This window comes from Nicotiana sylvestris, chromosome 11 (genome assembly GCF_000393655.2).
Source record: "Nicotiana sylvestris chromosome 11, ASM39365v2, whole genome shotgun sequence".
NCBI lineage: Eukaryota > Viridiplantae > Streptophyta > Magnoliopsida > Solanales > Solanaceae > Nicotiana > Nicotiana sylvestris.
The window spans coordinates 69,595,176-69,605,709 of record NC_091067.1 but is presented as its reverse complement, the minus strand read 5'-3'; the positions used below and the strand labels follow the sequence as shown (position 1 = coordinate 69,605,709).

The 10,534-nt window shown below is 34.8% G+C and overlaps 1 protein-coding gene across 7 annotated transcripts; it reads right to left on the bottom strand.

Annotated features, from left to right (window-relative positions):
- Nucleotides 1-235: 235 nt before the first annotated feature.
- On the bottom strand, nt 236-9,150 carry LOC104239920 (inositol-pentakisphosphate 2-kinase-like). Of its 7 annotated transcripts, none has more exons than XM_009794668.2 (9): nt 8,984-9,150; nt 8,779-8,911; nt 7,753-7,956; nt 7,201-7,348; nt 6,675-6,715; nt 6,421-6,531; nt 5,633-6,232; nt 3,967-4,128; nt 2,120-2,493 (listed from the first exon to the last, which is right to left on the bottom strand). In XM_009794668.2, the coding sequence occupies exons 2-8, from the start codon at nt 8,878-8,880 to the stop codon at nt 3,985-3,987; spliced, it is 1,350 nt and encodes a 449-aa protein (XP_009792970.1). In that variant the 5' UTR covers nt 8,881-8,911; nt 8,984-9,150; the 3' UTR covers nt 2,120-2,493; nt 3,967-3,984. The 7 variants fall into 7 exon arrangements, with proteins under 7 accessions (XP_009792969.1, XP_009792970.1, XP_009792964.1 ...); XM_009794662.2 differs by having other exon boundaries at nt 8,779-8,888; XM_009794665.2 differs by having other exon boundaries at nt 8,779-8,880.
- Between the last annotated feature and the right edge of the window lie 1,384 nt (nt 9,151-10,534).

The following is a 10,534-nucleotide window of genomic DNA, read 5'->3' as shown; positions in this document are numbered from 1 at the left end:
TCTTTTGATTTCCAACAAATAGCACAATCTCCCAAAGTAAAAATGTTCCAATCTGCATCAGAATAGCTTTCAAGTACAACAGGATATTTTTTATAAGATAAGCCTAGGTTTTTGTACCAAGTAAATACCTCATAACTCTTGTTATGGCATGCCAATATACATTAACTCGCTTGCTTGTAAACCTGCTAATTACTCATACTGCATATACAATATCTGGCCAAGTGCAATCAATCACTTATTCTCAAGCTTTCCAATTAAGCTAGCATATTCGTTTTAATTCATCATATTATTATCACTTTGTACAGAAAATAACACTTGAATCAAGAAGAGTTACAGCATGCTTCCAATCAACAATTTTTTTTTTTTTTAAATTCTCAACATAATGTGACTAATCAAGGAAACTTGCATCCCATTTACATTTATTATACGGTACCGCCTCTTTCCCTCAAAATTTTCTTTTCTCCATCATTCACCTACACCTGAAGTGGCCTCGAATAAGGACTCAACGCAGCCACAACCCACAAGCCACAAGCAATGCAAAGGGGAAGGACAGAATACTTGCTACTACTAAATGTTTCCAGCGCAAAGTTGTATTAAAAAGACTTCTTTACTGCACATGGTAAACAAACTTGACATAAACCAACCAAGCACATTCCACTGACTTATTGAAAAACTGTTATATATCAGTACAATGCTGAATACTATGGTGAGGATTTATCTTTGAATTTTCACTACCGCTCAAAAGTAATGTACTTACGTAGTATCTGTTAACTAAAGAAGGTAGACATTTGAGCTTCATCAGACTTCGAATACAAGTTTAAAAGGACATATTTCCACATTAATAGCTTGAAAGTATAATTTAGATAAAACCAAAACCTTCAATTTATACTTTACATAAGAAGGTCAAAAATAGTACCTACTATATCCAAATCTGACAATTTTTGAAGTCAGTGGTAATGTTTCCTGTAAGAGAGAGAGAGATGGAACCGGGAGTATGTTTACTAGCTGACCTTTTCCAACAAATTGATAGCAGCAATATTTACTAGGCTGATTCAAACAACACTCTCCTTAAACCTTTGAACAGTGGACTCCCATGTAGTTAATTTTATTTTCCAATTTGAAAACATTCTATTATCTGAAAAGAGTGCAAGAACAGTTGAGTCAACTGATTATACCCAGTTAGGCAACAGCGATAATCACTTCAGAATACAAGTTCAAGCTCCTTGTTTAGTCAGAGCAATATGTTCGTCTAATAATCGATAGAGTTTTAACTTTTGTGCACCAGTTAACTGTTTATAGTAAATCTAATTTAGTCACCTGAAAAATAAAGTAACTAACCTATTACGTAATAAACATTGACAATGTAAAAGTTTTTAAAACTATTAGTGTTGCAGGTAAAATCCATTTACAAATAGGAAAACCGAAAGACCGAAACACTTATTTGAGAGTTGGAACTAGACAATTCCCATTCAACCACAGCATAATTGGGATGTATGACGGAATTCTTCTACAGCAGCATATCCATCACTTATAATGACTATATCACATTTTGATAGGATATTGACCAAAATAGTCTACAGATGTGCCGTGAACATTACAATGCAAGGTGAAATATGATGCCATTAAACACTACAAGTCACCTCAGGTACCATGAGTCATTCTCAAAACTGTCAAACTATTCTTATGAAGAGCAGAAAGCTAATGCAACTGTAAAATATTTATATGTTTCATTCTGCAAAGTTCTCTTCATGTTCTATGTCGTCCTTCAATGAGGTTCAACCAAAAGTAGGATGGACCTTAGAATGAACATAAATATGGGGAATCACGCCGCATCCACTATATAAAAGGCATTGTGACGTTGCACAATGCAATGTTTAGCAACCTCTAAGGTTGACCTCCAAGGTGAAATGATACAAATAGAGTTATATTCAATATAGATCACTTGATTGAATAGTTGACCCAGCCCCTTGATGTTTGAAGAAACCCTCCACTTCAATTGGTATTTTTTCACGAAAAGCAGACATGAGATAAGAAATCCAGTGTTTCGCTAAGATTTCAAATAGCAGTCCCGAATTCAGGTTGATTCTATTTTGGGGGTCATTAGATAGGAATCCAAAGATAAAAAGAGAAACAAAAAACAATCATTACTGTGTAAACGAAGAGTTTGAGAGTAAGCATTACACAGTGTAATCTCCAAGATGATTGTTTTGAAAAAAAAAAGAGAATAGATCATCCATTTTTCTGAGGTGTAGTATCAAATCTAGAACCTACACCTGTTGGCTCACCAAACAGCAGAATGTGCCAATTCAAGATTTGCACCAAAACTAATCCTGAAACCAGCTGTACGAATAAATAGGTCATGTGGTCTTGGGATGGGAAGGTGCTTATGTGGTTGATATATCACTATCCTTGTGGGGGAGGGAAATCCTGACAAGTCTCTTTCTCCTTGGGTTCAACTGGCCTCTTCTTCCAGAGTGAAACAGATAGCTACAACTTTCATTAAGAATTCAAATCACAGTAAAAAGCAGAAACTAAATCATATAGTTTTTTAAGTAATAACTCTAAGAAAATCACAGGCAAAATGCAGTTAATCGCATGCACTCACAACTGCTTCCCCTTTGATGAATAGTACTAGGGTACCTTTCAGCTCTATTATAGAAATTGGTGTTGCATCGTGAGTTTTAACTTAAGTAAATAGCACCTGAGTCTATATTAGCTGATTAATTTCATTTAAGTGGATAAATAAGAAATTCATTCGTTGTTCCGAATAAGAAGAGGTAAAAGGGGGAGACCATGAGTTTCTTCCCAAGGTTCTATCAGAAAAAATATTCAGATTGGTAACCATTGAATGATGCCGAAGGTTGCAGAAGAACCCAGCACAACAACAGCAATTTACAACCAAGATTAGACTAGTGGAAGGGAGAGTGAGTGACACTTAGGGGTCGTTTGGTAGGATCCATTAGATAAAATAATGCATGCATAAGCTTTGTGCATTAATAATACCTTGTTTGGTAGATATTTTGAACCTATGCATTAGTTATGCAAGCATTAGCTATACATTCTATTTGGTATTATCTTATGCATAACTAATGCATAGAAAACCATGGTATTAGCAATGCAATGGTTTTTAATGCATGCATTAGCTTAGTTAAAGACAAAATTGTCCTTCAAAATTTATGCTTGATTAAAATGTGCTAGTTATTATATTAATGCAAGTTTAAAAATAATCCAAATAGTGAGAAATAAAATTATATCTCTAGTAAATAAATAAATACTTAGCATATTTCTTTTTTTGTAAATAAATATTTAGTTCTATATTACAATATAGGTAGACAAAACAAATAATTTTTTTAAAAACTTTTTCATATAAAAGCATTTCTCAACATATGTTTCTTTTAAAAAGTTAGAGTGATGGACTGATTTTGAGGATATTTTTGTAAACAAACAATTCTTTTAGAAATTGTGCAATGCTTTAATACATCAAACCAAACAATGGATAAGAAATATTTCAGCACAACTAATACCAGCATAACTAATGCAAGCATAACTAATACCAGCATTACTAATACACCATATTCAGCATTATTCTTATGCACCCTACCAAACGACCCCTTAGAGACTTGTAGGTGATAGTGCTGACGAGAGGAAGCTCAAGCTGGTCTTTTCCTTGTTCTATTACTTATTAAGACTCTTCTTCATATCAGATGCACAACATACATTGCCTAAGCTGCTGGATGGTGTGAAAATTGGACCAGCGAAAACTACATTTAGCATGCTTCTATTTCAATTGAATCATCCATTATAAGATAGACAGTATTAGGTTCAATTAAATATCTCATCAAAGGTGGGTTGTGTCGTTGTTACTTCTTCACTGAAACTTCAGTCACCAAAAAAGAAGGCAAGAATAAGATCCTTCATCAGGAATCTATCAAAGAGAAAGCTCAAAAAGGTCTCCGAATTGATTACCAGAAACTGTCCTCATTGTCAAGCTCTGACAGTGCTTCCAGTGTGGTCGAGCTGATGATTGGACTTCACCATCTGAACATAGCAGCTGACAATCTGTTGGTCTAACTTGTAGTAGTATTCAATCCTTTCCAAAGGTTTCAAGTCCAGGTCAATGAAAGATGCCTAGCAATTTGCAAGCCAAAAGAATCCATTAATACTGGTAAAACCTATGAAGCCAGTCTTGGAACTAGAGAATCTGTGTTTTTCAGAATTAAGTGGATTGCATTAGCATTTACATGGTAACCAGTATTAATGCCACACTGTCATCAATCTTGGTTCTAGAGAAACTGCATTTCAGAATTAAGTGGATTGCAGTAGTATTTAACATGTAGACCAGTAGTTATGCCACACCATTATAATAATGGAAACTATCGTGGTATAAAGCCTATCTTGATACGGATTCAAAACTACTAAACGAAGAAGTTGGTTCCATTCCGGAAAAAAGGAATGATAAAAAACAGATGAAGGGGTTAGGTATGACTTTTTCTTTCTAGAAGAGAGGGCTTAGGTATGACTTAATGCTATTTAGTCGACACAATAAGTTGCACTAGAGTAAATCAAAATTATGCGACTTTACAATTAAAAATATTTCAAGTTATATTGACATTCTAAGTTGCTCGGACACGGGTGCGGATGTCCGACACGTGTGCATACCTAGAGGTCGGATCCTTTGAGATGTGAATTATAAGATTTGAGGATACGGATCCTAGTACGAACACAGGTACGGAGATCCAACTAAAAATAATTCAAAAAAATAAAAATATAAAAATATTTCTAAATTATGAGAATTTTTTGTCGAATACTTACGTATAGCTCGTAAAGTATGAATTTCTCTCAAGACGTAGATAAACAAAGGATTGATTTCCTAGACAAGGTATACTATTTTCTTCAAATTTACCCTAGCTCTCGTCTCGAATTTTTCCGTCTGTCGTGGTCAAAGTACCCAAAATCGTTGGATCAGGTCCAGTTCAGATCCCATACCCACATCCACACTAGCAGGGGCGTATGCAGAAACTTTTGTAAGCGGTGTCGAAATTTAAAGAAGAACTGGAATATAACTTTGATTATCATACTTTTAGACAAGAAATAGCCTTAGTCTATTGGTTTTGTTGAGTCTTACTTTAGAAAAGGTCATGAGTTCAATTCTATTTCATCACAATTTTTAACCACAAAGGCTCTCTCAAATATCTGCAAAAGTAAAATGTGCTAGTTGAGGTTTGAACCTTTGACCTCTTAGAGCAAAATAAAGCACACAACCAACACACCAAGACACAATTTATGTCAATTAATTGTCTTTTTTCCTACTTATCCGTTTCCGAACAGTATTAATACATATTATTTAGTAAAATTTTCCGACAAAGCGGTGTCACGTGACACCGCTTCGGTAAGCGTGCATCCGCCCCTACACACTAGTGTCGTGTCGACACAGGTGCGGCACCTAAATTGCCGTATCAGAGCAACTTAGTTGACATTAGACCTGAAGTATCACCATATAAAATAAATTCAAGAATGAATTATCCATATTACTCTAGAACCCAAGGCAGGTTGAAAGAAGATCCATTTTCCATGGTATAACATGTTATTCTAGATCGAAAGGAGACTAAGCAAAAGAAGGGAAGAGTAATACCTTGTAGTCAAAACTTTGGTTGGTTGATTCTAAGGAGACAATGCTATATGGGGTTTCCACATTACCAGCTTCTCTAGGTCTAAAACTAATTATCATACTAAGGTCCTTTGCAGTTGCAGCTATCAAGTAATCCCTCACAATCTTCAAGCTTTCCTCCATCGACATTGAATGCAGAGAGTTATATCTCTTTGATGATTGATCTTTATCTAATTGTCCACAGACCATGCAAGGCTGAGAAATAACATTATAATATGCGTGAATTGCACCTTCAATGTCAGTTGTGTCTAGCTTCTGGACTTCAAGAAGCCGATTTAGCAACTCTGAACTACAGACAGTCTTGGAGATGAGCTCTAGAAAATATTGTGTCCGCATGCCCTCTTCTGCCTGAATTACATGCTTGAGCGAATTTTCAAATGCTTTACCAACTTCACAACTGGTAGTGTCTGCACCACCACCCAAACCCCCAATTATGAGAGAACCATCCAGGAAAACCCGAAAATTATTCTGTGGGGTCTTAAAAAGGTTGTTTATTGCCTTGCGTACTCTGTCTCTGGATCCAGAGAATAAATCCAGAGGATCATATGCACTAACCTCTGATATCTGATATAGGGCAAGTACCAAAAAGAAACAGAAATGAGTGTTAATGTAAGTGGAAAGTGAATATAGTATAAAAGTGACCCACAAAAAGTTTTAAAAATTCTGCCAGTACAATGAGATGGAATGGAATTAAGAAATCCACCAGAGACAGCTTTATCTCAAGAATAAATTGCAGATGGAACAATTATTACCTTTCCTTGGTTCAATTTTAGAGCCTGATGCATTTGAAAACGAGTTACACTCTTTTTAACAGCATTATCTTCTGTGATAAATTCTGAGTGTGGAAGGAATCCACACTTAGGCTGGCTTCAACAAAAAGAAAATGGAGATAGCCGTGAGAAAAACATACTATGGAAATGTATAGAAAACAGTTTCTTTTTAAAAGAAGAAGAAGAAAACGCAGCATAAAGAGGAAGACTAACTAAAGCTTTTAGGAAACAAGTACCTTAATTTCTACAGAAATGCTGCATGCCTCTTTACACATACCTGACAGCAGGAGAATGTGAGTACCATAAGAAGTCAATGTAACTACAATAAATGTCCATATCTAAGCCTGCTTAGTTAGCATGTAGACGATAATAAAGCTAGCTGGCCACTGCAAATTTTTGTTGTTCTCTTTCAAGAAACAAACAGAAATTGCAGTTATTTTGTTAGTAGTAGCATGAAATTGATTTAACCACAAAGTATTTACAAAATCAGGACACAAAAATTAAAACCATTTTTGCACTCAAACAATTGAAAGTAATATAGGAAGGATTATGACCTCAGAAAACAGAGGTATGTACTGAGTTTTATGTTTTATTGGTCTACTAAATGGGAGGCCAATTACTATTGTTCTCTTTTTATTTGATAGGTCTATGCTAACAGCTTTCTGTAATATAATGTTCAGTTCTTTACTACAGGTATGAAACATGTGCATGTTAACATTTTAGTGATGAATCAAGGGATAAAGAGGATTTGAAAATTATTACCGAGAGGGAACATTGAATGATCGGACATGAGCATAACAGAATCACATAGGGGATTGACCTTTGCAGCATCAACACGCCAAGCAGGACGCTGTGAGAGGACATTGCTTTCAACGGTTTCCAGAAATTCTTGGGTCACCTGAATGCTAATCTGTCAAACAAAAGGGAAGAAACAAGATGTAGATATTTAACCATGCTCCTATATAGGCAACTGAATATATCAAATCAGCTAGAAAAGGAAAACAAATTTACAACCTTGCAAAACTTAATCTTCAAACTCATAGATCATCATAATTTGAAGGTCTAAATTTATTCAATCCAAACAATAAATAAAGAATGCACATACAAAAGAGCAACTGCATAGATAGATGCTCTAGCATCTTAAAGGATCAAAAACTCATTGAAAAGGTGCCGAATGCCTTATTATTAACTGCAGAAAAGAAGTATCTGGAAAAGGGAAAAAGTAATTTTTTCTTCTATTCATATATAAGAAAAGATGATATACAGAAAACCAGATCAGATACGAAATGACAAGAATCTAGCAGCATAACACACCCCTGCATCAACGTGTCCAGGACCCAAAAGCGGGCACATCACATGCTGCACAAAATAGTGCTGAGCTATTTCCCTTGTAGGAGCTGATACAATCTCATTAACTTCTTTCCACAAGATGCATTCCTGATTGGTTAGACCTAAATAACCATTCCCATTTTCAGACCCATTCCTTGGTACCTTCTGTATCCGCAATACTTTTCCAACCTAAAAAAAAGGAATAGGAAATGCACTTAAGAAATCAAACCCTTTTCAGACTTAACAAAAAATGATACTCCAGAACACTTCCACTAATCAGTTTTACATTTTATATTTGGTACAATTCTTCAGTGCAAAAAAAGTAAACCATTCCTGGATCAAAGAAAAATCTCCCTTTTTTCAAGAATATCAACAAGCATTATCAAACCATTTGCTAAGCAAGAAAGGAGACCCAGTTACTTTTCCCTAGTTTATTTGCACAAGAATCACTTCTTCAACCAATAGTAATATTTGTGGGGTAGAGGGCAGTGGCGGAGCCAAGAATTTTAATAAGGGAATTCAAAATTTTTGAACTTGTGAACTAAAGCAATTTTTGAACTACCTTTGTGACTACACTGAAAACGGAATGATGAGTTAAGAGTACATATCTTGAGTAAGGTGAAACAGGTCCAAACAAAGTAAATTGAATAATGATTATTCATACAGCCAATCCCAATTAACTTGAAGTGAGAGCATAGTAGTTATTGCAGTTGTTTTCTGATGAGGGGGTAAAATACATGAACTTATTGAACTCATTCATGCAAAAGTGCCAACTATTACCATAAAATGGTTAAGTGAAAAGCAAAGAATATCATGGTGGATCTTCCTAAATAACTACTATTTGAAAAAAAAAAAAAAAGAAGAAGAAGAAGAAGAAGCATGGAATCAATATTAATCTATCGTAAAATCTTTTCTTTTTAACAAATATACTGCCAAAAAAGCATCACCTTTTTTCTGCAAAAAAAAGTTCCTACACAGTGAACAGAAAGAAAAGAAGAAATTGAGACATACAAAATCAGAACGGGTTCCATTATAAGCAAGAACCAGGTTGACAGCCCCTTCTCCTCTGTAAGTCCATTCTCCTGCATCCTTCGCCTCCAACACCACAGCCATCTGCAAACCTAATATAAATACACATATATTTCTAAAGAAGAATAAATCATAATAGGTAATTCGAGCCGAGAAGAGTGTTGTTACAATAGAGAAAGAAATGTACCAGAGAATTGGAAATGCGGAGATTGAGGATTTACTTATTTAGAAGAGGGTGAAAAAGGAAAACTGGAAAATCCTAGCAACTTGGCGTATTACCGGATCGGAGGAGACGCCGAGGATTATTCTGTGGCTTATTGAATAGTTCCTATGATGTTTGGTTGGGACTTTGGGATTGTGGGCACACCTGTTAATTTCCTTTTTATTTTCTTACAAAACATATTTTTAAATTTTGAAATAATTTAACTTTAAACTTTTAATTTAGTAATTTTACCCTTAATCAGAAACTTTTGTAACTACACAAATATCATGATCCCATAAAACTTTTATTCATACCACAAATTTCAAAAATCTTAAGTCTTTTTGTTAAACTCCCCGCGTCAAATCAAAGTAATTTATCTAAATTGAAACGGAGAAGTATTATAATGTGCTGACGTCATGTGCGTGAAGCTTTGGATTTATGTCTTCTAACACTTCCAGTTGCCCCCAAAAGAGCTCGAAGGCTTGACTGTGTGGCCGTTTCTTTCAATATTTTTTTTTCAAGTTTCTTTCAATTTATGACTATTTCGATCTTGTACAAGTTCTTGCATTTGACATACAATAAGTAATCACGTCCAACTATGCCTTATAAAAGATAAAGCGATCGTTATAAATATAATTCGATTTTAGGGTCCGGAGTCGAATCCTCAGGGAACTTACCTATTTACTACAATTCTTAGTGATGCTATTACAAGCTTAAACAATTTTCGCATGCAAGATTTTTGTAAACAAATATTGGATTTTATTTAACTAAGGTAAAATAATATTAAAACTAACAATATTCTAAATCAAAGATAATTCAATGGTAAAAAGATCTAGGGTATTGATTTCCCCAATTGCTAGTTTACTTATTAACTCTTTTGCTATAATCTCGCCGTAATACTCTATGAGGATTATGAGCTATGGGTTACCGCACTTATCTCTCGATCAACTACGATAATTTACTAGAGCATTCTCTCGAACTACTCTAGCTGATAATTTATGCAACTCTGAATTATCCCACCAAGTTTCGTTATCTCTAATCCCACTTTTAAGTTCAAGTAATGAATCTCTTCAATTACCCAAAAGTGGTGTTGTTCAACATCAATCTAACCTAGTATTCTTTCTCAAGCAACACAAGGCAATTAGACACGATTAATCAAGGACTCATTCAATTAATCACCATACAAAACATAGTTGAACAATCATATAATAAACTCGGCTTGATTGTAACAAAATTGAGTCAAAACTTCATCTAACAATTGGTTCCATCAAACCTAGATTAAATGGTTAGCTACTCATAGCAAAACAAGAATAAACCATAAAATCATTCATAATTTACAAAATAATGATAACAAGAAGAAGAATGAAAACTCTAATGGTGTCTTGATCTTCTCACACCTGTTCTTGCCTCCAATTCAGTCTAAAAACAAGCTTAACTTTCACTTGGGCGAGTTTGTTGAGTTAATATAGGGTTAGGATATGTTTCACACGATTTACACTTTGGCCCTAAAACTTCTTGACTTCCTCCAGATCGACC

Excerpts from the sequence above, each read along its gene's own strand:
- LOC104239920 (XM_009794668.2), bottom strand. The coding sequence starts at position 8,880 with ATGGCTGTGGTGTTGGAGGCGAAGGATGCAGGAGAATGGACTTACAGA. Across the intron at positions 7,957-8,778 it reads ATGGAACCCGTTCTGATTTT|GTTGGAAAAGTATTGCGGAT; the intron begins GTATGTCTCAAT and ends CCTTTTTTTTAG. Across the intron at positions 7,349-7,752 it reads CTGGACACGTTGATGCAGGG|ATTAGCATTCAGGTGACCCA; the intron begins GTGTGTTATGCT and ends TTTGTTTGACAG.